Here is a 27,718-nt window from a genome sequence, read left to right on the forward strand (position 1 = left end):
AACGTACCTATACTACTACTTTGATTTTATAAATTACTTTTCTCTATGATCAAAACTGGAGCACATTGAGGGGTTGGGGGGAGCGCAGGCTACATCCCACCGTCTGAACCGGGAGCCCCAGGCAGCCGCAAAGAGGTTGGCACCAGTAAACCTCACCCCTGTTCATCAGGGAGGCGTGCCGCGGAGCCCTCTGGGAAATGTAGTTCTAAAGCGAACGGGGCTCCGGGAAATGTAGTTCTGCGCGGACACTCCCGCGGCCCGGCCGTGTCCGCCTCGGCGCCGTGGGCCAAAGGGGTAAGGGTGTGGGGGGCGGGGACGGGACGGGGGGGCTGCGGGCTGGCGGTGGCCTCAGCGTCCGACCGGGGCCGCGGTGACCCCGGCGCGGACCGGCTCGGGGCTAAGCCGGCGTGCGCACGAACCGGCTCCCGGAGCCGGGTGCGGGGAAGGCGCGAGAGGACGGCCCTGCCGCGCAGGCGCCGATTCCGGTCCAGGTCGGGGGGCGCTGTGGGGGAGGGGCGTGGGGCGGCAGAGGGGAGGGGCCGCGGGGGCCGCGGGGCGGCCGGGCAGCGGGGAGGCGGGAGGGAGGGCGACGGTGGGGAAACGCCTGGGGGACAGGGGTCTGGAGGGGCGGGTGTGGGCGGCAGTGATGTGGGAAGCAGGAGGGAGATTTGGGGGGCAGGGCAGGGCCTCCCGTGGTGGTGGGAGAGGAGGGGCTGTGCGGGGAGACGGTGGGGCTGATGAAGCTGGGGACACTTGGCGGGCGAGGTAGTGGAATGTCTGTGAAAATCAGTAATTCGGGGCCAGGGAGGGGTGAGTGGTTGTGAAGCCGGCGGAGGGAATTAAGTGGATGGTGGAGGCCTCTGGGAGGGGCCTTTGGGGGGACCTTAGCCTCGGGGGCTGGAGGCAGCAGGCCCTGGGGGTGAGGGAGCCCGGAGGCTCCCCTCGGGAGTGAGTGGAGGGCTGTGCGGGGCCGGCGTGTGCCCTGGGGATGTGGGTTCGGGTCTGTGTGCAGCAATAGTTAAGGCTCTAGCCATCCATGATTTGCGTGCTTTTGGCTTGGCGACGGGGCGCGAAGGGATGAACGACGGGGCTCTGTGGGCGCGTGGGGGGCATGTAGAGGCCCCGGAGTGGTTGCACTGAGGAATTCGTCGGCAGGAGGGGCCGCTGGTTGCTGCAGTGTTGGACTGTACCTGAGCCGTGTGCTCCTGGGAAGATCCCCCCCTCCTCGGGTTCCGGGAAACAGCTGGCTGCAAAGAACCCCCTTCCCACATGATGCCCTTGTTTACCTGTGACAAGGCCGTAGGTAAATATGACGCAGCCCCTCTCATCTTTTGCCTCATCAATGATTAGCTGAACTGTTTGTTCTCACTGATCAGAACGCTTAGAAACCAAATTTGGTTCAGCTTCTCTCCTTCCTGCAGTTCCCTGAACTCTGGGCAGTAGACTTGAGCAGCTGCAGCCCGCCACTGCGCCCAGAACTGGCCGACCTCCGGTGAGATGTCCTCTCGTCTGCTGTCTGGTCCCCCGCCCTTTGATCCAGCTTCCCCACACTCTGCGGAGATGCTGTGCCTCTTAGGGCCGCAGCGTCCTTCCTCTTCCAGCATCCCTCCCCCCCACCCAAGAATAAATCCTCGGAGTAAAACATTTCTTTGCTACGTCTGTGTTTGGTTTGACTTGACAGTTTGATGGTAGCTTTTTCGGTGGAGGGCAGTGACCGGGGCGGCCCGTGTTTGGGGACCTTGTGGCTGAGGTATCTGGTCGGAGGCCGCGTGTCAGTGGCTGGGGTCTGCACACAGGTTGACGAGTGGCCTGTTGGGGGCTGTGAGGGGGAAGTGGGGGTGGTAGTTGGCGCCGTTGGAGGGGCCGGGGGTGTTTGTGAGGAGCTGGGGGCCCTCGCAGGGTGATGAGCTCCGGGGGCGTCTGAGTGGCGGGTGAGCATGGCGTGGGCTGGAGAGTGGGTATCTGGAGGTGAGTGGCTGGCAGCCCCGTGTGATGAGGGCCTGGTTTAGGGGGCGGGTGGTGGCGGGCTCTGTGAAGGTGAGTGGGTGGGCACTGCGAGAGGGAGGGGTTGGAGTTCTCTGGGGGTCCTTTGGGACTCAACATTTGGGGTTCCACTGACTCAGTGTCTAGTCAGTGGATAGACCGTGGAGGTTACCGAGTGGGGTTTGGAGGAGCCAGTGGTGGGGTTTCTTGGCCTTGGCATTGAGAAGCCTGTGGAGGTCAGACGGCTCTGGGGTCATAATCAACCAGGTGGTCCGTAAGGCGGCCTGTGGCTGGTGCGCAGGGCTGAGTGACGGAGAGCCCGCCGTGACCGGGAGTCAGGGGTTCTGTGGGTGTCTGATCGTGGGTTGGCTGTGGAGAGACTTTGGGGTTCTTTGATTCACACACTTCTGTGGATTGGTTTTGTCACTGGTGGTTGGTGATGGGGGGGGCCTTGCTAGAGGAGCCGATGGGGACTCACAGTGTGTGTAATTGACGGCCCAGACCCCCTGGGGGGGCATTGGGCACATGGGCTTTATGGAGTCGATGGTTGTGTGTCCTGGAGACTCGTGTGTCCAGTGATCTGGGGGCTGCGGGTTCTCGGGGGATCAGTCAGTGTGATTGAGGCGGTCTTTGGAACCGCATTTGAGGGGCTTTGGGTGTTGGTGATTGCGGGGCCTTTAAGGGTGGTGTTTTGGGGTTTGGGTGAGTCCTTCGTTGGCCCAGGCAAGACAACGTGGTGACTTCCGTTCAGTAACCGTGTTGTCCTTTGCTCTTTGGCCCCTCTCACCCGGCGTGTGCACGGCTGTGTTGGTCAGTGATGGCTCCTTTTACTTGAACATTGCCTTGTTGAAAAGTACTCAGAGACCCCACCAGCTAGGAGTCCCCCCCACCCGCTTGCTCCAGCCCTTTGTGTCGATGCTCGTTGCCGGGCGTGGCTGGCCTGTAGCCTTCCAGGGCCGGCCCCGCCTCCTCAGAGCTCGGCTCAAAGTCATCTGCAAGGAGTGCCCTCCACCCACCCACTCCTCTGGCGCATCTGAAGTTTCTTCTGCGCGCTCTCACAGTCTGAAATTATTTTACTTACTTGTGTGTCTGTTTCCCATCCTAAAGAGCAGGGACTGTCTGTCCTGTTTAGTGGTCTCCCCCACGTGCCCGGAACAGGGCCTGGTAGTAAGAGGCCTTCAGCAAATTGCTGCTTTCCTGGCCCGTAAATGAGACTGTGAGTGTGTGTCTAGGTCTGCATTAGTGTGTGAGTGGGATCTGACGTGGATGTGAGAGCACAGTGCAGGAGTACGTTGGGGTCCTGGGGGAGGAACCAGGGTGACCGTTTGGGGTGTTAGTACAGTTGGCACGTCCCCTTTTCCAGAGGAGAAGCTACAGAAGGTCTCCTGTGCATCAACCCAAAAGGGGTCCAGACAAGATAGAAGCTTCCAGGGCAGGTGGGCCTGTGTCTCAGGGGGCCTCAGGTTTGGAAAGCAGTGACTCTGGGCTCACTTTTCACTGGGCCTCCTAGACCATCGGGACCTGCCCGTGCCCAGGAGCTCCCTGTGCATCTCGGGAAGAGGCGCTTCTCCCTTGGGTGTCGCTCTCTGCTCTCCCAGGACGTTTTTCGTGAGAGACCTGTTCTCGTGCACCACACTGTTCACTGGTCTCAGGAGAGTCCGGTTTCACTCAGGGAATCTGACCTTTGTGTCTGCTGCCCCCCACGCGTGGGCAGAACACATGCCATCCTTCTCCATTCCCACTTGTAGAGGTCTTCCTGCCCTGGACGCCCTCGCTCTGCCCTCTGCTACTGTTTCATGTCAAATTTCAGAATCCAGCCTGTCTGTCCAGATGGGCTGGTTCTTGACTCTCTGAAGGATCTTCAGCACCTGGGGAGCACTGGGACCTGCCCTCCCTCCCTGGCCTGTGTCCTCCCTCGGTTCGTTAAAGGACGAAGAGGGAGATGTTTAAGGCCCTCGAGAGACGGTGCCAGGAGCTGGTCCGTGGTCCGCCTGGCGTTGAGTAGCATTCCTGGGTTTCCTTTCCTCTTTCCCTTGCTGACCGAGGGTGTGGGGCTCCCGAGCGGGTGGTCTGATTCCAGCCCTCAGCCCAGCTCTAGGGGTGGGCAGGAAGGGCCTCAAAGGGGCCAGTGTTCTCTCCACTCTTGTTAGCTGCCCGGGAGCAAAACCTGGCAGTCTGCTAACACCAGGGCGTAACTTGCTTCCCTCATTTGTGGAGGACGAGTCCAGCCATCTCTCTTTGTTCCACTGGGACCCTGAGGATACCTCCCTCCTCTCCCCCCATTCTTTGTTAGAACAAGGGGCTCCTGCTCTAGATCTCCTGTAGCTATTACGTTCTCTCCTTGCTCAGCTTACTTCGCGGAAAGGTGCCCACTGGCCATCCACCATGTCGGCCTTCCTCTCAGCCTGTCCGCCTGTGGGGACCAAGCCGGGAGAACAAATTGCCACAGGTCTGGACCGCAGCGCTAGGCATCTCGGATGGGAGGTGGAGTTTGTCCCTCGGGCCCCCAGGCTTACCGGTAACTGTATTTTTGGATATTTCCTTTCAGGTGTACCCTCATGAAGGAAGTCACATCCCTGTGTGACCCTGCTGTGAGCCCGTGGAGTCCTTGACCCTGATCCGGTATCCGGCTGGTGTAAGTGCCTGGTTCACTCCACAGCGGTGGAGACATTGAAAGTGTAAGTATTTGTGTGCATGAAGGCGTCGTGTTTTTTGTGACTGTGCTGATCTTAACTATTGGTTCATCTGTTCTGATAATTCTGCCTCAGGTGATCTCTGTAATGCAGTTTGTGATCTTTTAAAAAGTTTTTAAAATAGTGGTTGTACTCATTTATTTGGTTATTTGGCTCGTTGGGGAAATAATTTCAACCAGTCTCTGCCAATCCAGAAGACTTTTCCACAAAAGTAGAAGAGAAAGAATAGGTGGTGGTTGTTTCTTAATTTTTTTTTTAATTAAAAAAAAATTTTTTTAGCTGCACGCGTGGCATGCAGTTTCTTAGTTCCCTGACCAGGGATCGAACCCGTGCCCCCTGCAGTGAAAGCATGGAGTCTTAACCACTGGACCACCAGGGAAGTCCCTTAGAATAGTTTTATTATTGAATAAAAATTGAACCAGAATTTGATGCCCACCTCAGGCAGTCTGCTAAAGACATTGTGAGAGACAGGAAGAGATCGTGCCCTTTTCTGTAGCTGGGCAGGTACAAGCCATTATACACACGATCTCAAGATAAGTGATCATTTGTCACATGTAGTCCCTCCTAACCTTGCCTGGTAGTGGGGGTGGCTACTGTGTTGGCTACTTGCCTTCATCCAAAGGAAAAATACACTTGTCATACCTTTATGATGGGGGGTAATTTTACAATTTGGAGCCAGGTGCCAAAGTCAGGCTGGTTAGGCTCCTGTCCTCCCAGAGACCCAGAGAGAGGGCTGTACCTTCCTGGATGATTTTGGAGACGGCTCCCAGGTCCTTAAGAAAGGCATTCTTGAGTTGTTAAACTTAGTTTTAGGAAAGATTAACCTACATCCCAAAAGGGCAGAGAAAGACTTTGTAATTCTCTAGAGTAAATACTCTTTGAATAAGGTTCTGGGGAGTCTTTTTCTTTTTAATTTGTATTTGCCCTCACAGGCTCTGAGCTGTATCCCCCTAGAGGTGTTATCTGCTTTCCTACTCTGATAATTGCATTAGGGAAGGGCTGAGGCCAGGCCTTCAAAGTAAAGGGAAGGCAAGGGGCTCCAGGGCCAGCAGTGTGGACCTTAGAGCCACTGGATAGCCCCGTACCCACCACTTGTCTGAGCAGTTCCTCCGATCAGGGATCAGAGACCCTTAGGAAGAAGCAGGTGTGGAGCAGTTTCCTTGGGGTCCATGGGGTGGTGGGAGACAAGTGCCTGAAGGCAGCTGGGCCCTTGCCGTTTCTGTGATTCCTAAACTCAGCAGGGACTTTGAGCTGCCTTCTACTGTGGCCTAGGCTGTTCTGCTGATTTCCGAGGGAAGGGAAGGCAGTATTTGCGCCAATGTGAGCTGAGAAAGAAAGAACTGAAAAGATTTCCTTAGACCTCTCTTCTCGCTGCATCTGCTCTGGGCTGTAGCGCGGCCGGCTCAGCCAGAAACCCACACCCGAGCGTCAGCTTCACCACGGCCTCCATCTCCCCCGGGGTCTCTCCTCTTCTTTTGGCCATTTCTTTTAGTTCCTCTGATCTATGCTTTCCTTTTGCTCCAGGGCTGATTTTGGAGTAGAGAGCCAGCACCCCAGGCCATTGCCTGTTCCCTGTCCTGCCTAGAAGTGAGTGGCGTTTTATTCTGTAGTACCTGTGCCAGTGGTTTCATCTAAGTGCCCCCGGGAAAAGGTGCTGCAGGGTGAGTGAGCCAAGACTGCATTTCCAGGCTTTGTTGCCGTCTCTGCAGAGTGCTTTGAGGTGGTGGGGCTCCCCTGGGGTCTTTGGTTGAACCAGTGAGGCAGGTGGCTCCCGTCGGGCATTCCCAGATGGGAGCCAGGCTGCAGAGCCCAGTGTGTGGTGCAGGCCTGGCCTGGCTGCGGTCGGCTCGGCTGACACACGCCAGTAGCTCACTTTCTATCCTGTTTCTTAGTGCTAGCACATAGCCTGTCTGAGTTCCCAGCTATAGAGAACCAAGATTGAGGTCCCCAAATGAATTACATCATCTAAAATAAAATTCCCACTGCACCTCCAGGCCATGGCCCTCAGGAGCACGAAAACTCATGTGAAATAAGAAAGAAGAGGCCTCAGGACTCGGGGTGCATTCCCAGTCCACAGACCTTTGACCAGAGGCCTTTTTCCAGAGCATCAGGACAGAGCAGAGCAGATTTCCCAGGACCGGGGGAGAATGGTCAAGTCACAGGTGAGTTATTTGTCCTCTAGCGGTTTTATCTGTGGGTGTGATGAGGCTCACAGGCATCTCTACAACTAACAGGAAAGGGCTAAATACATTTAAATTGTAACCGGAGAAAATACAACCTTGGGAAGGAAGATGTCAAAAGAAGTACAAGGTGGATCACAGAATCATACAAAAGTCTTAAAGTTGGGGCACAGATATAAGAGAATTAAGGCCCTGCACTGTTGGAGTTGAGCCGCAAGCTTCCTCACATGTTCCTAGAAGCCGCCACAGAAAGAGAAACAGGAAGAGTTGCATGGTTTCCTCCATCAAAAAGCAGACCATTTGCTCGGTGGGAGCAAACATCTCCTGATGGTTTCCTGTAAAGAAAGCGTTTTACTAGCTGTTGATGTAGATGACGTGGCAGATGACATCCTGTAACGGATGAACACATTTCTGAGGCTGCTCCTCGCAGGTCCTCGGTGGGCGCGGGTGTAAAGAGCACAGCAATGGGCAGCAGGCCTGGGTCCATGTCCCACCTGAGCTCTGGGTTTAGGGAAGAAACCTGAATCATCCGGCACAACTGATTGTTACAAAACCTTCAAATGGCCCCATATATATTCCCTCAGTTGGAATTTCGATACATTTTAGGTAGAACTGTTTTTGCTTCTGCTGCACAGGAGGGTGTCTGCCCAGTTCCTTTTCCTGACCTTTTTTTTGAGGTATAGTTGGTTTACAATGTTGTGTTAGTTTCTGCTGTACAGCAAAGTGGTTCAGTAATATATATAAATATATATACACTGTTTTTCATATTCTTTTCCATTACGGTTTATCCCAGGAGATTAGATATAGTTCCCTGTGCTCTACAGTAGGGCCTTGTTGTTTATCCATTCGAGATATAATAGTTTGCATCTGCTAGTCCCAACCTCCTAATTCATCCCTCCCCCCACCACCCCGACTTTATTGACTCAAGAAACGACTGCGGTGTCCCTTCACTTTTCTTCTTCTTCTTTTTTTTTAATTAATTAATTTTTTGGCTGCATTGGGTCTTCGTTGCTGCGTGCGGGCTTTCTCTAGTTGCAGTGAGCGGGGTCTACTCTTCGTTGCGGTGCACGGGCTTCTCATTGCAGTGGCCTCTCTTGTTGCAGAGCACGGGCTCTAGGCACGCGGGCTTCAGTAGTTGTGGCACACGGGCTCAGTAGTTGCGGCTCACGGGCTCTAGAGCACAGGCTCAGTAGTTGTGGTGCAAGGGCTTAGCTGCTCTGCGGCATGTGGGATCTTCCCAGACCAGGGCTCAAACCCGTGTCCCCTGCATTGGCAGGCAGATTCTTAGCCACTGCGCCACCAGGGTAATCCCTCCCTTCACCTTTCAAAACAATTCCCACCCACCTAGCTGACCTCCTCCCTCTTTTCCTTCCTCTGTTCCTTTCTTTCTTTTAAAAATCCCGTTGTTTACAGCAGCGCACAGCACTGTAGCTTTTCCCCTTCGCTGCTGTGTTCTGTGCCAGGAGCTCAGCAGAGCTGAGAGGGCTGAGCTGCCAGGTGTCAGAGTAGCTGGTGACGGCGCAGCCAGGGTGGCAGTAGCCGAGAGTGCTGGCACGAGTGAGAGCTGGATGCCGCAGAAGGCGCCGACTCCCCATTACCTTTTTCTGAGGAGTGAACAGTGCCCTGGCCACTTGTCAGGTGTGTCAACACAGGTGTTTGCTGCCCAGGGAGCCCCGAACAAAAGGCTCCGGCAGATTTGTGGACTTGGGGGCCAGGAGGAGGGGAAGAGGACGAGGGAGTGGAAAGTACAGGGTACTGGGTCAGAGTGCGGACAGTGTCTTCAGGTCCCCCCTCTCACAAGGGGGTCTTAGAGAGGCACCTGAGAAAGGCTTCTGCCAAAGGCCTCAGGCAGAGACGCAGGCACACGAGATCCTCACCGGCCCCTTGGAGGCCATGGCACGCAGGCTGCACCCCAGGTCTGGGGGCAGGAGTGGGGACAGTGTCCCCCAGGAGCCCTGCGGGGTAACCCTTTGGGCCTGCCTGTGTTTGGACCTGAAGGTTCACATGTAGGTTTTTAACCAGGAGCCAGACTCCTCAGCCCATCCACTTGATTTTTCAGGACCTGAGTGAGAAACAGGCAACCCCATCATGGACCTGAACAGGTCAGACCTAGAGGGGCCGAGACAGGAACCAGGGGGTTCATCCGGGGCAGCCTCTCAGCCTGCATGTGGTCTCAGCCGTTTCCCAATCAGGAGGGCATGTGTCAGCCCATCAGGAGGCTGCTCAAGTGGCCGTGTGAACCTCTGTGACCTGGCACAAGGCAGTGGTTCGCATAGCACAGCTCTGGCAGCAGGCGGAGGCTGGCCTGAACGCCTGCCAGGGCTGAGGCACCGGGGTCACACGACTGGGCGTGCGCACCAGAAGCACAGTCCCAGAGCCTCCAGGCAGCACGTGCTTTCATCAGGCAGTTAGGCTAACGGCCCCAGCGTGGCTTTCCGTTGCCCGGTCTGATTAATTTACTTCAGTCCTTGGTTTCCGAGGGGCTGCCTGGGACGCTGAGTTCCAGGCCATTTGGTTTGTCCAGGCCCTGCCACCTCATGGGGTGCAGACGGCATCGGGCTGTTGTGTGGGAAGCACGGGGGCTGAGGCGCCCTGTGCTGCTGGCCAGCAGCCCCGTCGAGCAGGCAGGCTTCGGTCTACACCCAGAGCGGTCATGGGCGCGGAGAGAAGCACAGCGAGTCATTTTCTTTTGTTTCTTGTGTTTTTTCCAGGCGGAAGGAAAGTTTTCAGGAGTAGGTCTAAAACACAAAGGTCGTTAATGTCTTTCTCCCTCCCCTGTGCCTCCCCTGGTGCTGGGCTTTATTTTCCTTTCTCTCTGGTCATCATCAGTGTGTCCCATTTAGTAATCAAAACTTTAAAAGAAATCATCTCCGTTTCTATCCAGACCCTTTGTCTGGAAAGACACGTTGTCCCTATACAGAGGAACAGATATTTTTACATAATTTAACCAGAGAGATAGAGCGCATGTAAGAATTGCTTAGCAGAAACTCCTGAGTTTTTAAAAGATTTGAAAGTGGATGTACAGGATCTGGCAGTCACTGAGTCTTCAGGACGGGGTCGTAGGGGTGGAGGCTTTCGTGGGGTCTTCCGCAGAACATGACGGGTCAGTGACTGTGAGAGGAGGGCTGTGACTGTGGGCAGCCTGGCCGAGCCCCGGCACCGTGCAAAGGGCCGCTCCCTTCTGAGCTCTGTGCTCCAGGCTGGGGTCGCCATGAGCCTTCCTGTCAGCCCCTTAAGCCTGTCCTCAAATTGTCCATTAAAACGCTCACTCAGCCCCTCTGCAAATACGGGGCTATTATCAGATGCAGTGAATTCGAACAGGAAGTAAATGTGGTCAGGTAAGGCCTGGAGTGTGTGACCCGTGCCTGGGGAGCCCATGAGGATGGCCAGACCAGACCCCAGGAAAGTGTCAGGGTCCAGTGAAACCCTCTGGTTGGGACCAGAGGACCAGTGAGGTCCATGTGTTGAGAGCATTGTGGCCCGCTGGCAAGGGAGCCTGTCCCTGGGCAGTGTTTTGGGTCTCGTCCAGTGTCTGGAAGGCAGGACAGCTTTCTGCGCTGTTGTGGCACCTTCTGACGACACGGCAGCACACGTACATGGGCCCAGCCTGGGACAGTATCGGTCTCTGTGGTGTCTTGTCCTTTGCCCAGATACCAGTGGCACCTTCTTTGAGAAACACTGCTTATTTAAAGACAGACTATTCCAACTTCTTATTCTATAGATAGATGGGTGGATAGGTGAATGAATTCATAATGATGAATATTTTAATAACATTTTTGTTTTCCTCTCAAAGTATAATGCACGACTAGGACATTATATTACTTACCCATTGCTATGTAACAAATTATCCCAAATCTCAGTGGCTGAAAACACAAACATGTATCTCAGTTTCTGTGAGTTAGGGGTCTGACAGCTGCTCACCCATTTGGTTCTGGTGGAGGGTCTCATGCGACCCTGTCATCAGGATGTTGAGAAGGGCTGTGGTCATCTCATGGGGCGGTAGGGAGGTGACCCCCTCCAAGCTCACTCACGTGGGTGTTGGCAGGCCTCGGGTCTTTGCCACATGGGCTTGTGCACAGGGCTGCCTCGCCATGTGGCCCAGGGAGAGCAGGAGAGGGTTCGCAACGTGGAAGTCACATGCTCTTACACCTGATCCAGCACTTCTACCCTGTTCCATTCAGTGGAAGTGAGTCAGTAAGTCCAGCCCATAGTCAGGATGGTGGGGATTAAACGAAAGCATGAACCCCAGGAGTTGGAGATCATGGGGCCAACTAGGAGGCCACCTGTCACTGTAGAGAAGAAAGCCTGTATTCAACAAAGAGAATGACTTCCGATTTAACAGGCATTATGCTTTTTTAGATATCATTTGAGGATGTGGCTGTGGACTTCACGTTGGAGGAGTGGCAGCTGCTTAATCCTACTCAGAAGACCTTGTACAGGGATGTGATGTTGGAGAACTATAGCAATCTAGTTTTCTTGGGTAAGAACATTCTTGTGTGACACAGGGCGCACTCAGCAACTGTGGGACCCCTAAGATATTACGGATTTCGGGTTTAAGTTTCAGATGTCAAAGGATTTTTTGATTGCTACACCCAGTTGAAAGGCTTTTATTTGCTTGTTTTGTTTTTTAGCCTCTGTAGTGAAATCTTCTTTATATTTAAGAGTCCCTCAGCCCAAGCAGTTGGGACTCTCTGTGTTTCCAATTGACAGGTTATCAAATGATCAAACCTGAGGCGATTTTCAAACTGGAGCAAGAAGAGCCGTGGATATTAGGTGAAGAAATCCTAAGTCAGAACTTTCCAGGTGAGAAATAATCAGGTATATGGCAGATAGTGAAAGTTAGGTCTCGGGTTTGGATGACAGGTTGGTACTTCTTAAATGTTATCTGTAAAACCGTGTTTAAAGTTCCTCCGTCCTTAGAGTTGACTCAGGACTAGTGACACAAGTCCTTCCTGACTTTTCATGTGCTCTCCATCCTGGTCTCCATGTCAGGATGCGTCCCCTTTGACGGAGCTGGTGATGAGGTGTGCCCCGTCTTCCGTACCCGGCAGCACAGTCATTTAGGACCTGCCTTCTTGGATACACCCCTTTTGCTAGCTTCCCCAGTCCCACCTGTACAGGTGGGCTTCCTTCCTCTTCTTTAAGAATTCATAGTTTTTTCCTGTTTGAGGTGACACTGATTGCCTTTGAGTTTCCTTTATTAATTTTCTTTTCTTTGCCTAATTGGTCAGATTTCTATTTCAAACCCACATAGAGTAGAAGGTGAGTCCATGGATACAGGAGAAAAGTCTAACGCCTTAAGCACTCTTCTGGCCTCCCTGCAGATAAGAACTTCAGGGTCAGTGTCCAGGGCTTCTTTCTGGTGCCTTTGGTATTCAGCTTATAAAGCTTCTTATTTATCCCTTCAAATAGTCTGCTGGGTTTAAGACCTGCTCTGTGATACTTTAACGCCATTTGTGTTGAAGACCCTCACGGTGTGGCAGCATCTTATCTCTGCAGTTTTTCCTGTGCCCAGAGGTCCTGGTTGACGCCACTCAAAGTAGTTCTTTCCTCATGTCTTTCACGTTTGTTTCTCTGCATGTGGGCCTTTGGTTGTCCTACACTTTCCCATTTAGACACCCTCCCCTTCTTCACTTTAAGCTCTTTTTCCACCTCCAGGGAGTGTTCCCTGACTCCCAGCATTTTCTGAAATCTCTACCCACTGAGCAGTATTGTAGGAACTCGGGTGTGATCACACATTATCTGTAATTCCTTAACCAATTAGGTCTTAAGGTTTTTTCCTACATAGAAAGATGGTGAGTAACTTCCTCTTCTCTGTTCTGTATGGAATTTATGCTGTGTAATTACTAAATACTTCATTAATTGGTTGTTGTGAGGCCAGGTATGGCAGGAGCTTTCTTATTTATCAAATATTTCTTTAGTACAAAGGTTTTCGTCTAAGTAAGTGTTTCAGCGTACCTTAGGAACTACTTCAAATTACAGATGTCTAGGCACCATTCATGCGGATTATTAGGACTGGCTATGTGTAGTTTAGAAAAGCTGTCAAGATAGACTTTATGTTCCCCCATTAATTTAGAACCACTGCTATTTTGTGGAATGAGAGGCGTTGAGATAAAATACGAGTCATGAAATGACCTTGCAGGACAAGAGAATTTTAATTTAGAAGAAAATATAAAACTAATTCAGTGTTTGAACATGAAGCATTTGTGTCAAAATGCGAAGTTAACTCTCAAGATTAACTATATAGAAAGGAATTGCTTTAGAAGTTTAATGACAAGTGAAGAGTACTTATCCTATATGTATTGAGGGCTGATTATGCGCTATGTAGTGGGGGTACCTCAGTGAAAAATACAAACCTGTTCCCTGCCCTCAGGGTTTACATTCTAGTGCGAGAGACAGAAGCAAGGTGATTACCTATTTGATACATGCTATGAAGGGAATAAACAGGGTGTTTGTTAGTGTGCCCTTAAAATAATGTGAGCCAGGAATGCTGGAAGCTGGGCAGGGAGAGCACATGCAAAGGGCCTACAGCAGGAAAAGGCCTTTGGGGTTTGGGATTGGGAGGAGCCCAGTGTTGTGAGAGGGAGTGGGGGCTGGAAGGAGCCGGCACACAGGGGTGCGGAAGCCGTGATAAACGTCTGGGTTTATCAAAGGTTTCTAAGCAAAGGGTTAAAAGGCCTGAGTACATTTTCTAAATATTACGTGTTGCTGTGTGGAGACTAGAGTTGGGAGGAAGCAAGCCTAGAAGTGGGAATATCAATTGAAAATCGGGTGAAATTAAGGCAGAAAGGACAGGAGTGTAATGGAAACAGAGACGGGGAAACACATGTGTACCCGCACCTGAGGTGGCACCAGTGAAACCCGGTCCACGTGTTTGCCAAAGTGACAAGACTTTTTAAAAATTTCTTAAAGATTTTTTGGTACAGTTTAACTTCAATATTGTTTTATATCATTTAACTTATTAATTTGGATATATATCTTAATCTTATTTCCTGATTTGATTTGAATTAAAATTTGTAATTTTTCTTTAACATTTCCTGAAACAATTTTCTGTAAACCATTCAGGTGGATCTCACACTTCTGTGTCTACAGACGACTTTGTTTTTAACCCCCTAACTTCTCTCTCTAGTCTTTAAAATACCCACGAATAGCATTATCATCCACACTCACTGAAGCTCGGATCGTTGAATCCTTTGTTCTCCTCCATATCGGGCTCTAGTTGGTTCTTCCTCTGAAATTCTGGTATGTCTGAGAGTTAGATGTGGATTTTTTTCCCCAAAAAAATATTATCCTGCAGAAAAGGAGCGATAGCCTTACATCTGAGATCTTGCCATATCTTTCATCTTGGGAGTATTACCTCACAATTCCTAGTAAAGAATATCGTGAACTAAACATAAATGGTCATATTGTGGAGATCACAAATAATTGTACTTACAGAGTAAAAAAAAAAAAATCTGTCCTAATGTTATGCAAAGAATACTTGTGGTTTAGAATAATTTCCATCATATACAGATGCAATATATAGATGATCAATTCAACTAAAATGTCAAAAACCTAAATACAAGTGTTGATGTTGAGCTCTGGAGAACTCTTGGATAATTCCAAAAAGTAACTCTCATGATGGTAAAATTACTGATATCAGTGATTCGGGTGAGGATCTTGAATGAGAATGTTTTTTTAATGTACCAATAGTACAGCAAACTGACGTACCTCACCTTTCAGACATGAAGTTGATATCCTGCATTTGCTGTGCATCATATTCAGTGTTTCTTCCTGCCTGACGTTCAGCACTGTGTACTAATCTTGCTCTTCTGTGTACTGTGATTCTCAGCCTTCTCTGATGGGGTTACTTACCTGCCTTCCTCCCTGATTTCTGCTACTCACAGCGTCTGGGCACACAGTAGATGATCAGTAGGTCATTGTGGAATGAGTGCTTAACCACCCCCAGAAATTGCTTGTCTCTTTTACCTCATCGTGATCACTTGAGTATATTTCATTTTTCCTTATTTGAAACTTGTGTTTATAAACATTTGTAATTTCAAAATCTGTTTTCATTTCTATTAAAATTCTCAATGCCTAATAAGTAGACATTGTATTTGGGAGAATTTTTTTTTTTTATGGACTGGGATCTTAGGCTCCATTTCAGAAGACTTATTCAATAAGCATAATCATTGGGGAAATTTACACAGTATGGTTCATTTTTTCCTTTTTAGAAGAAGTCTGGCTAGATAATAATCTCAAAATGTGGCACCAGGATAATCAAGACAAGCTTAAAAGTATGGAGAGAGGCCATGAATATGACGTCTTTGGGAAAATGTTTCATTCAGGCATTAACTTTGATCATTTAGGAATGAGATCCCATAAATGTGGCACAGGTGAAAAAAGTTTGAAACATCCTTTTGATTTTCTTATTCCAAAAAGTAACTGTGAAAGAAAAAAACTTGATGAGCTTAATAAGAAATTACTATTCTGTATCAAGCCTGACAAAACCTGTGGTGGAATAAAATACTCTGATTGCAGTAAATGTAGAAAAGTCAGCAGTAAAGAGCCAGGGCTCATTACAAACCAAATAGCACATACAGGAGTCTGTTTATGCATGGAATGTGGTAAGGTTTTTAACAAAAAGTCACAGCTCATTATACATCAGAGAACTCATACAGGAGAGAAGCCCTATGGATGCCATGACTGTGGGAAAGCCTTCTCCCAGAAGTCATTACTCACTATTCATCAAAGGACTCATTCAGGAGAAAAGCCATATGGGTGTGGTGAATGTCAAAAAGCTTTCAGCAGGAAGTCACTGCTTGTTTTACATCAGAGAACTCATACGGGAGAGAAGCCCTATGGCTGCAGGGACTGTGGGAAGTCCTTTAGTAGGAAGTCACAGCTTCAAAGGCATCAGAGAACCCACACAGTAGAGAAGCCCTATGGCTGCAATGACTGTGGGAAGGCCTTCTCCCAGAAAATAAGGCTTATTACACATCAGAGGACACACACAGGGGAGAAGCCCTACAAATGTAGTGATTGCGGAAAAGCCTTCTTTTGGAAGTCACAGCTTATTACTCATCAGAGGGTTCATACAGGGAAGAAACCGTATGCATGTAGTGAGTGTAAAAAAGCCTTCAGCAGGAACTCACTCCTCATTAGGCATCAGAGGATCCACACAGGAGAGAAGCCCTATGAATGCAGTGAATGTGGTGAAGCCTTCATCAGAAAACCGCAACTTGTCAAACATCAAATGACTCACACAGGAGAGAAGAACTATCAGTGCAGGAACTGTGAAGAAGCCTTCTTTAAGAAGTTAGAACTAATTAGACATCAGAAAGCTCATTTAGGAGAAAAACCCTATGGATGTGTTGAATGTGGAAAAACCTTCTTTGGGAAGTCACAGCTCCTGACACATCAGAGAACTCACACCGGAGAGAAACCTTATGAATGCGGTGCCTGTGGGAAAGCCTTCACCCAAAAGTCCAGCCTGGTATCTCATCAGAGGACACACACAGGGGAGAAACCCTATGAGTGCAGCGAGTGTGGGAAAGCCTTCAGTGAGAAGTCAAGCCTCATTCACCATCAGAGAACCCACACTGGAGAGAAACCCTTCGAATGCAGTGAGTGTAGGAAAGCTTTTGCCTGGAAGCCACAGCTTCTTAGGCATCAGAGAATTCATACAGGGGAGAAACCCTATGAATGCAGTGAGTGTGGGAAGGCATTTGTTCAGAAAGTACAGCTCATTAAGCATCAGAGAAATCATACAGGAGAGAAGACCTATGGATGCAGTGATTGTACAAAAGCTTTCTTTGAGAAGGCGCAGCTCATTATACATCAGAGGATTCATACAGGAGAGAGACCCTATAAATGTGGGGAATGTGGGAAATCTTTCACTAGAAAGTCGCACCTTATGAGGCATCAGAGGATCCATACAGGAGATAAATGCTATAGATGCAGTGAATGTGGGACAGCCTTCCACAGGAAGGCACAGCTCCTGATACATCAGAGAAGTCATATGCTGTAGACACGGGGCGGGTGCGGTGAGTATGGGGAGTCTGCCATCAGGTGTGAGGCCCCTCACACTCCAAGGACACGTACAGGAGAGAAACCCTGTCACTGCAGTGACTGTCTCACCATACAGAATTCAGAAAGAGAACTTTTTTTAAGTAGGCAATATAGGAAAGCCTTCTCCCAGAAAACAAAACTTATTACATATTGATGGCTCCTCAGTGTGGAAATCTTATCAGTATTGTGATAAGTACAGACCTTTCAGTCAAAAGTGACAGCCTGTTAAATACTTAGAAGACCTAAACAGGAGAAAAACTCAATTGTTATAACAAGTAAGTGAAAGATTTCACCGGGAAAGGGTAACTCAGAGTACACTAGAGAATACATACACAAAGGAAATACTGAGTATTATATATTAGAGATCTCATGCAGAGGAGTAGTTCTAATAATTTGAAGAATTTGATAAGCATGATCCTATTAAAATAATTCTAAAAGGAAGATGTGTGCATTGTATATAAATTATTATAAGAAAATAGGCATCTTAAAGTGGTAGCTGTGTTTTACGTGTGAAAACTTCTGCTTTCTGCTATGGTGCTATAGGAAGAACCAGATAAACTCTACTGCCTTAAGCAGCTAGAAACCGTACCATTTATGAAATAGTGGTTTTTTAGACATATGTCAAACACAGGTTTGTGATCCCTGGCAGGAGGTGGACAAGGTGAGGAGAGCCCCACGACTGCCCAGCCTAGACCCTGGGGGCAGCATCCAGGCTGCAGGTCAGGGAGGGGAATGAACGTGGTCCTGCTGGACTGAAGAGAGTTGCCGAGTTGGTGTCTGGGGAGCCCTGGTGGCTAGAATTTGCAGGGAAAAGTGCTGGATAGGAAGGAGCTTCCCAGAGAGGGCCTGCAGAAATCCTCAATGAGTCCCCCCTTGAGTCTGTGGGCTTTAGTGCTGATTCACACGTGTGTGGAAGGAAGCTGAGACCATGAGAGTGGCACTGGGGAGCAGTGAGCTGGGCGAGCCCTGGAGCTCAGCGCAGGCGGAGACAGTTCACGTTCCCACCAGCCATACAAAAGCACGTGGGCATCAAGAGAGTTCCCAGAACAATATTGTCTTGGTGGGGAGGGTAACTAACCCTAGATTAAAAGCTACTCTACCCACAGTGACTGACGTCCAAACACTTACCTGGCATGCCAAGGGGCAGGAACATATGACTTGTAACCAGGAGGAAAATCAGGCAGTAGAAAGAGAAAAGACTGAAGTGATTGGAATTAGTAGACAAGGATGTTCAAATAGCTATTGTAAGTATAAAGTAGAGGAAAACATGAATTTTACGACACATGAGTGGAAGATATATTTTTAAAAGCTCAAATGGAACTTCTCAGGATGAAAACAACATCTGTAAATTAAAAAAAACTGGATGGAATTAAGAACATATTAGACATAGAAGAAGGAAAACAATGAATTTGAACAGTAAGTATAAAAATTATCCAGGTGAATGATACACACAGAGAGAAAAAGACTGGGGGGAAAGGAGAACAGGGAATTAGTTACTGTGGCGTAACACACATGGAATGGGAGGTCCAGAAAGAGAGGAGGGAGAAAAAGGATTTGGATAAACGATGGCTGAAAAATATCCACATATGATGAAAAGTATAACTCGACATATTCAATAAGCTCAAAGGACCCAACACCTAAGAAACATAAAGATGCCAGTGGACATCATCGTCAAATTGATGAAAACCGGTGTTAAAGAGAACGATTGTAAAATGTCTGGAGAAAAAGACACAACACGTTCACAGAACAAAGAATAACAACATACTTCTGGTCAGAAACTATGCAAACTAAAAGACAGCAGAGTGACATCATTAAATTATGAAAGATATAAAAGAAACCCCTGCAACCTGGAGTTCGGTTGCCTGTCGAAAACATCTTCCAAAAGTGAAAGCAAAAAAGACTTCAAAGAAACAAAATCAGAGAGAGTTCCTGCCATAAGGAAACACTGAAGAAAGTTTGGGGTCAGCAAGAAAAGAACACTCTGGAAATGGTGAATGTGTGGATGAATATGAAAGATTTTTTTTCTCATTTAAAAATCTTTCAAAAAGTTAATGAACTGCTTAAAACCAAAGTAATGACAACATACTTGGGGTTATGATCTATTTAGAAGTAAAGTGTATGACTACGATAGCACTTAAGTGTGAATCTGTAAAAATAGTTGAACAGACTGTGTCGTCTGAGACGGGCTCGGGATGACTTGTGTTTGTAGCAACTGCACGATGGAAGCTGTCTGTGTTACGGATCTGTGCACGTCGCCACACCCATTCTCCTTTTTCTGCTCTGCATGCCCAGAGGAAGTGCACAACTGCTTCCTAGGGTTTCTGCTCAGGTTCACACAGGGAGGTATGTGTCAGCCCTCCCTCCCTCCTGCTGGTCTACAGACACCCAGATGGCTGCAGCTCCCTGCTCGTCAGATGTAAGGGTGTTAACTGCTTCTGGGGGCTTCACCATCCCTCCTGGTTGGTTTTCTTAATTGTGAACACAAATCTGTAAATAGTCCCTTTATTAAATGTTCCTGAGTTAATAATTTGAGTGTAACATTTGTTTTCTGTGATGTGTTAAATGATGAACGTTTGACTAAATTTTGAGTATCAGTTACTGGTCCACGGGGCATAGACTGACATCTGTCAAGATTTCTCACACTCTGGGCTTCCCTGGTGGCACAGTGGTTTAGAGTCCACCTGCCGATGCAGGGGACACGGGTTCGTGCCCCGGTCCGGGAAGATCCCACATGCCGCGGAGCGGCTGCGCCCGTGAGCCATGGCCGCTGAGCCTGCGCGTCCGGAGCCATTGCTCCACAATGGGAGAGGCCACAACAGTGAGAGGCCCGCGTACCGCAAAAAAAAAAAAAAAAGATTTTTCACACTCAACATCAGTGTTTTCTCTTTGTGTTTTAATAATTCAGTAGAAATTATAACAGAGTTCTTTGTGGTTTTTGTTTTGTTTTGCTGCAAACGTAAATGGCTCTGGAGATCATTACCATCTGCTCCATATGCCAGTGGTCTTGCGGTTATTACTAGACTTTCTTCACGGATAGAAACCGAAATGTTTATGAGGTCTTTATGCTGCCTCTGGGTTAGCTGAACGCCTTACAAGAAAGCGTTGTTATTTATGTTAAATGTGTACAGACAAGAAAAAGGTATCCCATTACTGAGTGAAGAAAGAAAGGAATGATGTACTGTACTTCCGTGTACTCTCAGTTTAAAAACTTGTGCTGCACAATTAAAATACTCTTATTCAATATTCTGCTGTTTTTATTATAATTCACGTAATCTGTCACCCGTAGACAAGATTTCCCATCTCAGGAGTCAGAATCACCCCAGAGAAGCTCTTCAAAGTCTCCACACCAGTTCCCATCACAAACACCATGCCAAATTGAATATCAGCTTTTCTAAGATTAAAACAGAGGTGCTTCAGGTATAACCTCATGAAGCCTAATAAATTAGGTGGAAGTAGACTGTTAGAGAGGCCCGGTGTGGACCACACTCCCCTGTCATTTATCAGACCCCCCCCCCCCCCCCCCGCCCCGTCTTTCTCTCCTGCTGACATGCAAACCTCACTTGAAGGGAAATAATTGCCGTTAGGCTACACAGCGGCATTTTCTCTAACGGTTGGATTTGCATGTCAATCTGCATTTTGAAGAAGCTCTTCCTGCAGGTTTTCCATTTCATATAACTCCAGGAGGTACTGTTCACAATGCAGATTGTGTTAATAAACTTGTATATCACTCTGGTCCTGTCTTTATGGAAATAGCTAGTGAATGAAATAAATCTTTTGAGGTTTGGGCATAATTGGAAAAGAGCATTGTGAGTTACCTGTAATAGTTTCTCTGTGTTCTGTTTATGATGTAAAGTGGCTTCCACCATCGGAATTCTCCCCTGGGCCCTTATTTGCCACATGGTGAAGGGAAAAGCCATCCTCACTCTGATAATCTTAGAAAATTTCATTTGTCTCCTGATGTCTGTCTGCAACTTAGAAGCAGGCAATGTAACATGTCATGATCAGCTCAAAAGAATGAAATTTAACTAAGTTAAAGTAAGCTTTTCTTCCACACAGCACAGATCCTTCCCAACACCACACACCCCATCGCCACATCACCTCACCTGAGTAGTGGATTTGTTCTGGGGCCAACTCTGCAGATTTAGTGATACCATGTATTCTGTCTTTTCTTTGCGGGCTCTTTACAGCTCGTTTCACAGTTGTTACACAACTCATCTGGGTAGTCTTGACACCTTGTCATTGAGACTCTTATTTTCAGAACGCTAAGATGAAATAAACCAGGAACACCAAATTTATTTAATACCTAAATGCCTAAATCATTTTATTTAGGTATTTAACAATACCTAAATCGTTAAAGGTGCCCAGCAAAGAGAATGTAGCTATGAAGCAGTCACTGGTGAAATGAGAGAAACACAGGTGACATTTGTAATTTGAAGTTCTCAAAGCACTAGAGTCATTAAAATCATTCATTAAAAAACACATCAAGCTCAGACTCACAAAAAGCTGGGGGAAGGGGATTAACCCCTAATCCTCTGAGGTTTAAAAGAGTAGGATACTCATAGCTGTACCAAGAGCATAACTTTCAAGAAAAATAGAGATGAGACACAGAGTCTAAGACGGTTTACCCACACCTGCCCTGCGCCTTCTGAAGAGGAGGGTCTGGGCAGGGCCGTAGACAGTTCATGTTGGAAACTCCATCAGACACCAAATCCACGTCCCCACGAAACACAGGGGCAGTGCTGCGAGAGCGAACACAGCCAGGCCTCGATCCCACACCCCACGTCCGGGCTGTCACTGTGAGAGACAACAGTCCTCGGCTCCTGTCCTGCCTCGATGGTCCACTAGCGTCAGTCAGGTCCCGTCTTTGACTCATGCCTGAGTGTGGGTGTTAAGTCTCACGAGTTCGCCTTGTTGAGAGGCTTCCCGATGGAAGGAATGAGAAGTCCCCGGGCGTGGTCAGTGCAGTGCTGGTGGCAGGTGAGCTCTGTGCCTGGCACTTCCCGTGTTTCTCTTACTGTTTGCTTGCTTAGTGTTTAGCTCCACGCTCACTCTAAGCTACTTTGGTACCAGGGTCCCACCAGGTGGCAGGGCTGGGTTTGAACCCCTCTGTCTCCCTAGAAATGAAGTGCTCTTTGTTACACTGCTGTTAATTATGCTGTTTTCATCACTGTATAAATCAGCTAATTTCTTTAGATATCTCAAAATCCTTACCGGCATTTGTCACAAACTAAAGCTGGAAAGACTGGGGGTCTGAAAGAATTAGGATCACAAAAGGCATACCTCATTTGCATTATTAGCCATTTTACTATTGCATAGGTTTTGACAAATTAAACTTTTTTGAGCTCCAGTTTCCAATCTGTACAACTAAAATGGGGTTATGTGGTCTTGCGGTGTCTGGCCAGTCCATTCATCCTGTGCTGGGGGGCCGGAATCCTGCCCCCCCCCCTCACTGCAAATGCACTGCTCTGGCCTGCCTGACCGCGGCCATATTCTGTCCTGTCAGCCAGTGACGGCCCAGGTTTTGGGCATGTGAGTCAAGAAGTTGTATTTACCAAGACCCTATAAACGGGTGCCAAGTGGTGGCCTCCCTTGGAGGGTGGAGCTGCTCTGTGCATCCTCCCTACCTGGAGAACCCGATCTTCAGCCGGGGTGGAGGGTTCTAGACTTAAAATGAAGCAGAGACATGACTAGGAAGGTCCCAGTGATGTCATCTGAGGTCTGGACCCACTCGTCCCTGAGGGAGCTACACTCTCAAATTCTCTGTCTCCTAATCTTCTACTTTAGTTGCATTCTGTCTCTTGCAATCAAAAGAGTTTTGACTAAAGTAGGTATTACACCTGCCTTAGCTATTTGCAAGATTCTTCATAAGATCAAAGTAAGAAATAAATAATGCATAGGCCTCTTTTTATTCATTTTTAAACACTGTGCTAACATGCATATAACATAAAATATACCACCCTATCTTAAGTGTGCACTCCAGTGTGTTAAATATATTCATAATATTGTGAATATATTACCATCATCCATCTCAATAGCTCTTTTTATCTTGCAGCACTAAAATTCTGTACCCATTAAACTCCCTGAAGCCCGTCCACCAGCCTCTGGTTACCAGCTTTCTACTTTGTCTGTACCTCATACAAGTGGGATCCTACAGTATCTGTCCTTATGTGACTGGCTTATTTCACTGAGCATAATGTCCTCAAGGTTTATCCATGTTGTAGCAGGTGTCAGAATTTCCTTCCTTTTAAGGCTGAATGACATTCCATTGTATATATACATCACATTTTGCTTATCCTTTCATCCATTGATGGACACTTGGGCTGTTTTCCACATTTTAGCTGTTGTGAATGATGTCACTGTGAACATGGGTGTACAAACGTCTCTTTGAGACCCTGCTTTTAATTATTTAGTTATTCCCAGAAGTGGAATTACGGGATCATGTGGTAATTCTGTTTTAAATTTTTTGAATACATAGGCCTCTCATCATTCTGAAATACACGTTCTCTGCCTTTCCCAAGCTGCAAATCCTTCTGTCACTGGTAACAACATTCCTCCAGTCTCCCATTCTAGAAATCTCAGCCTTTTCCTTATTCTTGTTCCCTGATGTATAGTCTGGAACCAAGTCCTGTTCTTGTTTCAGTACATCGTGTTTAATTTCATGTGCATTCCCTCTCCCACTCCCTCTAATAATTCACTCGTGTACAGTTGCTGTCACCTAAGGAGCAGGGCTAACAGAGGGTGGTGGTTCAGATGGCTGGTCTGCCTGGGCTCAGGTCCTGGCCACGTCACTCAACATATAACCTCAGACATGCCTTCTCAGCTCCTCGGTTTCCTAACACATGAGGATGATCATAATAGTACATGCTACGTATGATTGTTAGGAGGGCTGAATGCAATAGGAAGTGGAAAGCCTTGTATATAGTGAGGGCCCAATAAATACCGTTATTAATGAGCCTTATTGCTACTGCCCGTTTCCCCTAGTCCTGAATGTGAGTCAGAAGGGCCTCTTAGGGCCATCCAGTTTAATCTTGCTGTTATGTAGGTAGGAAACAGAGGTGGTAACAGATGTCACTGGGGAGCCAGGACGTGAACCTTGCGTCCCAGTGCCCGCCTGTGCTCTGCCGTGTCCCCCACATGGACCTTTCAGTTGCGCCTCTAGAATCATACCTGGTCTTCATTCCCAACTTTTAGTACCTTATTGTAACTTGCTTTCTACTATGATCTGAATATTTGTGTTTCCCCCAAATTCATATGTTGAAATCCTAAACCCCAAAGTGAAGGCATTAGGAGCTGGGGCTTTGGAGGTGTTTAGGCCATGAGGGCGGAGCCCTCCTGATTGGAACCAGTGCCCTCATAAAAGACCCGAGAAAGCTAGATCATCTCTTCCCCCAGGTGAGGGTACACGAGAAGTCAGCGACCTGCCGGGGGGGGGGAGGGCTCCCAGCAGAACCCGACCACGCTGGCACTCTGGTCTTCGCCTTCCAGCCTCCAGAACTGTCAGCAATAACTCCTGCTGTTTATAAGCCACGCAGTCTTGGTGTTACAGCAGCCTGAATGGAGTAAGACCATCCAGACTGCCGCTCTGCTGTCTACTCAGCCACAGCTGGCATAGACTTTTCCCAGCCAGGTTACTGTTGGTATTAATCTCCTGCTCAGTCAGTCCCCAGCGCCCCTACTTGCAAATCTACTCTCTTCTAATTTAAACCTTTCCCAGCTTTCAAGTTCCACCTTAGGGCCATTCCCTGGGAATCTCTCCCTCCCTTCTCAGCCCTTAGTGATCTCTGACTGAGGCTCCACATCAGACTCTCACACCTGGGGCAGCTTTTTTCTCTCCTAGTTTCCCATCTGGTGTGTTTACCTGCAGTGGGGATGTAAGCCTGGTCCTGGCCACAGCCTTTCCTTTGGGGTCCTCCACGCCTGTTAACTTGTTTCCTCCTTTTTAACCCTCCTGCTTTAGGACAATAAACAGCAGTCATTTGGTTCATCCCCATAGGCCGTTATGTGGGTGCATTTTTCAAAGCTTTGGTAAATGTAATTAGAAGTTTCAAATAATATTAAAAGCTAGTGAGTTTTATTATGGTGGTAGGTATGTAATTACGCATTTGTCAAAACGTACACACGTTGATATAAAAAGAGTGACTTTTAGTTTATATAAATTATATCTCAATAAATCTTTACTTAGAAAATACCTAGTGGTATTCCTATCATTTGGAGTGTGGTTAGCCAACTGTACCAGTGCAGTGGATGTAATATGATTTCAACTGCTTGTCCTAGAGGAGTGTGATTAAAGGCAATTACTTTCTTTTTTGTATGTGTCTATTTTCTACATGATGAACCATGATCACATCTTGTTATAATTTGAAAAACAATCATTTTGTTAACAATTAAATAATTCTCCTTGTTCTTAATCACTGGAAAACAAAAGTGCTCAATGAAAAGGTGCAATTAGAACAACTGAATTCATTCACACTTACCCTAAAAGGAGCAGCCAGGGCCAAGGAGAGGGTTGAACAGAAGCTGGAGTCCTGGGGCTAGTAGGTGAGGCCACACGGGGACAGTAAGGTGCTGATTCAGGCTCTGGAAGAAACGGAGAGACAGGAACTAGTGGTGGAAGGGAAGGCTGAAGCTACTAGTAGTGGGTGTTGAAGATTTTGCCCACAGGCTTTGAAATATTTTTAAACAGCACATTAATTAAATTAGCTAAATGAGAAGAACAGAGAGAAAAATCACTGATATAGAAAAATAAACATGTAATAGAGATTATCAACAAAATTATTAACATTCTTTGAAAATGCCAATTAAATGATGAATCTCTCAAAAAGGTTGAGAAAAATAAAAAGTAAACAGCATCTAATGAAAAAAGAGTTTTGAAAAATTATTAGAGGAAACTACAAAATATGAAAATTTAGATCAAACACTTTTTTCAGAAAATATAGAGAAGAGATCAAACTCACTTTGAACATCAATAAAGAAATCCAAAATAACTTTAGCAAACTGAGTCTAGCAATATATTAAAAACAACAGTGACAAGTAAGTTCACACTAGGATTGAAACAGTTAACTTTGGAAAAATCTATTACTACTAATTAACACATTCAGATGAATAGATTTAAAGATAAGAAATAGAAGAAGTATGTGATAAAATTCAATTCCAATTCTTTCTTTAGGAAAAAAAAATGCTTGGGATAGAAAGGAGCTCCCTAAATCTGCTCCCAATCTGGCGTTTGGTGCTCATCAGATGTCAAACTCAGTGAAGAAACCTAACCTATTTAAAATCCCTTTAGTTAAAAAATTTAAACAAGACAAGAACTATCACCATGGCTTTAAGTTTTTATGTTCATCAAACATACGCATGCTGTTATGCACTGAATGTCTATGCCCCCCACCACCCAAATTCATGTGTTGAAGCCCTAAGCCCCAAAGCGATGGTATTTGAGGCAGGGCCTTTGGAGGTAAGGTGGTATGAAATCAAGAAGGCGGGGCCCTCATGATGGGATTTGTGCCCTTCTAAGAAGAGGCACTGGAGGGCTTGAGCTCTCTCTCTTCCCCGTGAGGACACAGTGAGAAGGCAGCCATCTGCCGACCAGGACCCAACCACCCTGGCTGGAACCCTGATCTGAGACTCCGAGCCTCCAGAACAGTGAGAAGATCAGTTTTCTTGTCTAAGCCACTCATTCTATGGCATTTTGTTACAGCAGCCCAAGCTGACAAAGACACATCATGCACTTGGTTTATGGAGGAGATCACCATGTCAGTTATGGGACAACGTGCTTTACCTCTGCTGTCCATCCTGCTTCTGTGATGAGGCACCAGCCATAGGTTTGTTATCAGGGTGAGGGGTTGGCTTCCACAAGTGCACACTCTTCCCACCTCCTCGTGCTTCCAAAGTAGTACCTTGTCACTGTGGTCAGGGCAATATTCAGCATTGATACACTGTGATTCTGTAAGCACATTTTCTTATGAGTTTGAATGCATTGCTCCATGATCTTGCTTCCAGCAGGAAGCTTTTCTGATTCCTAATCGTTTGTATGTGACCTTTTTATTCCTGCAAGCCCATTAGATTTTGATTTTGTGCCCAGTGTTCTGGTTTTTCTCAATGATATGCATTTGTTTTGACCAACTTTTTTCTTTTTTGGGGAAAAAAACCCATTTTGTTTGGAAATAATTTCAAACTTACAGAAAAGTTGTAGGAGTGAGAACAGTACATAGAACATCTGAATATCCTTTACCCAGATTCACCTATTGTAAACAATTCACCCCCACTTTTGCATTATTGTGTTATGTATTCTCTTTCTTTCTCCCATATGTGTATGTGTGTGTGATGTTATTTGAGAATTGCATAAATGTACCTTTACCCTTAAATACTTCAATGTGTATTTCCTAAGAAAAGGATATTTTCTTACATAACCCCCTTACAGTTATCAACTTTTAATAGTGATACAATTCTGTTAATCTATTGTACATGTTCAAATTTCGTCAAATGACCCAATAACAAACAAAAATATGTACACAGAGATAAATCTAGATATATCTTATTGGTTCTGTTTCTCTGTTTCTCTAATACTCAACCCAGTTTAAAAATGGGCAAGAGACCTGAACAGACACATCACCAAAGATGATATAGAGATGGCAAATAAGCATATGAAAAGCTGCTCAGTATCATACGTCACTAAGGAAGTGCAAATGAAAACAACAATGAGATACCACCAGGTACATATAGAATGGCTAAAATCCAAAACACTGAGAACACTAAATGCTGGCGAGGATGAGGAGCAACAGGAACTCTCATCAGTGCTGGTGGGGATGCAAAATG

At 47.2% G+C, this 27,718-nt stretch overlaps 1 protein-coding gene and 1 long non-coding RNA gene across 9 annotated transcripts; one reads left to right on the forward strand and one right to left on the reverse strand.

Moving 5' to 3' along the window:
- The first annotated feature begins 231 nt into the window (after nucleotides 1-231).
- On the forward strand, nucleotides 232-20,147 carry ZNF605 (zinc finger protein 605). Of its 8 annotated transcripts, XM_060027799.1 has the most exons (8): nucleotides 717-765; nucleotides 4,333-4,432; nucleotides 4,532-4,661; nucleotides 6,201-6,337; nucleotides 6,671-6,838; nucleotides 11,216-11,336; nucleotides 11,567-11,659; nucleotides 15,070-20,147. In XM_060027799.1, the coding sequence occupies exons 5-8, from the start codon at nucleotides 6,824-6,826 to the stop codon at nucleotides 16,863-16,865; spliced, it is 2,025 nt and encodes a 674-aa protein (XP_059883782.1). In that variant the 5' UTR covers nucleotides 717-765; nucleotides 4,333-4,432; nucleotides 4,532-4,661; nucleotides 6,201-6,337; nucleotides 6,671-6,823; the 3' UTR covers nucleotides 16,866-20,147. The 8 variants fall into 8 exon arrangements, 4 of the variants coding, with proteins under 4 accessions (XP_059883783.1, XP_069397400.1, XP_059883785.1 ...); XM_060027800.1 differs by lacking the exons at nucleotides 717-765; nucleotides 4,333-4,432 and adding an exon at nucleotides 232-294; XM_060027802.1 differs by lacking the exons at nucleotides 717-765; nucleotides 4,333-4,432 and adding an exon at nucleotides 331-491.
- Nucleotides 20,148-20,794: 647 nt separating this feature from the next.
- LOC132435785 (uncharacterized) lies at nucleotides 20,795-27,412 on the reverse strand. Its single transcript, XR_009521656.1, has 4 exons — nucleotides 26,682-27,412; nucleotides 25,381-25,483; nucleotides 21,010-21,168; nucleotides 20,795-20,877 (listed from the first exon to the last, which is right to left on the reverse strand). It is a non-coding gene; the product is annotated as an uncharacterized lncRNA (long non-coding RNA).
- Nucleotides 27,413-27,718: the final 306 nt, after the last annotated feature.

The sequence above is a fragment of the Delphinus delphis genome, chromosome 13, assembly GCF_949987515.2.
Source record: "Delphinus delphis chromosome 13, mDelDel1.2, whole genome shotgun sequence".
NCBI classification, from domain to species: Eukaryota; Metazoa; Chordata; class Mammalia; order Artiodactyla; family Delphinidae; genus Delphinus; species Delphinus delphis.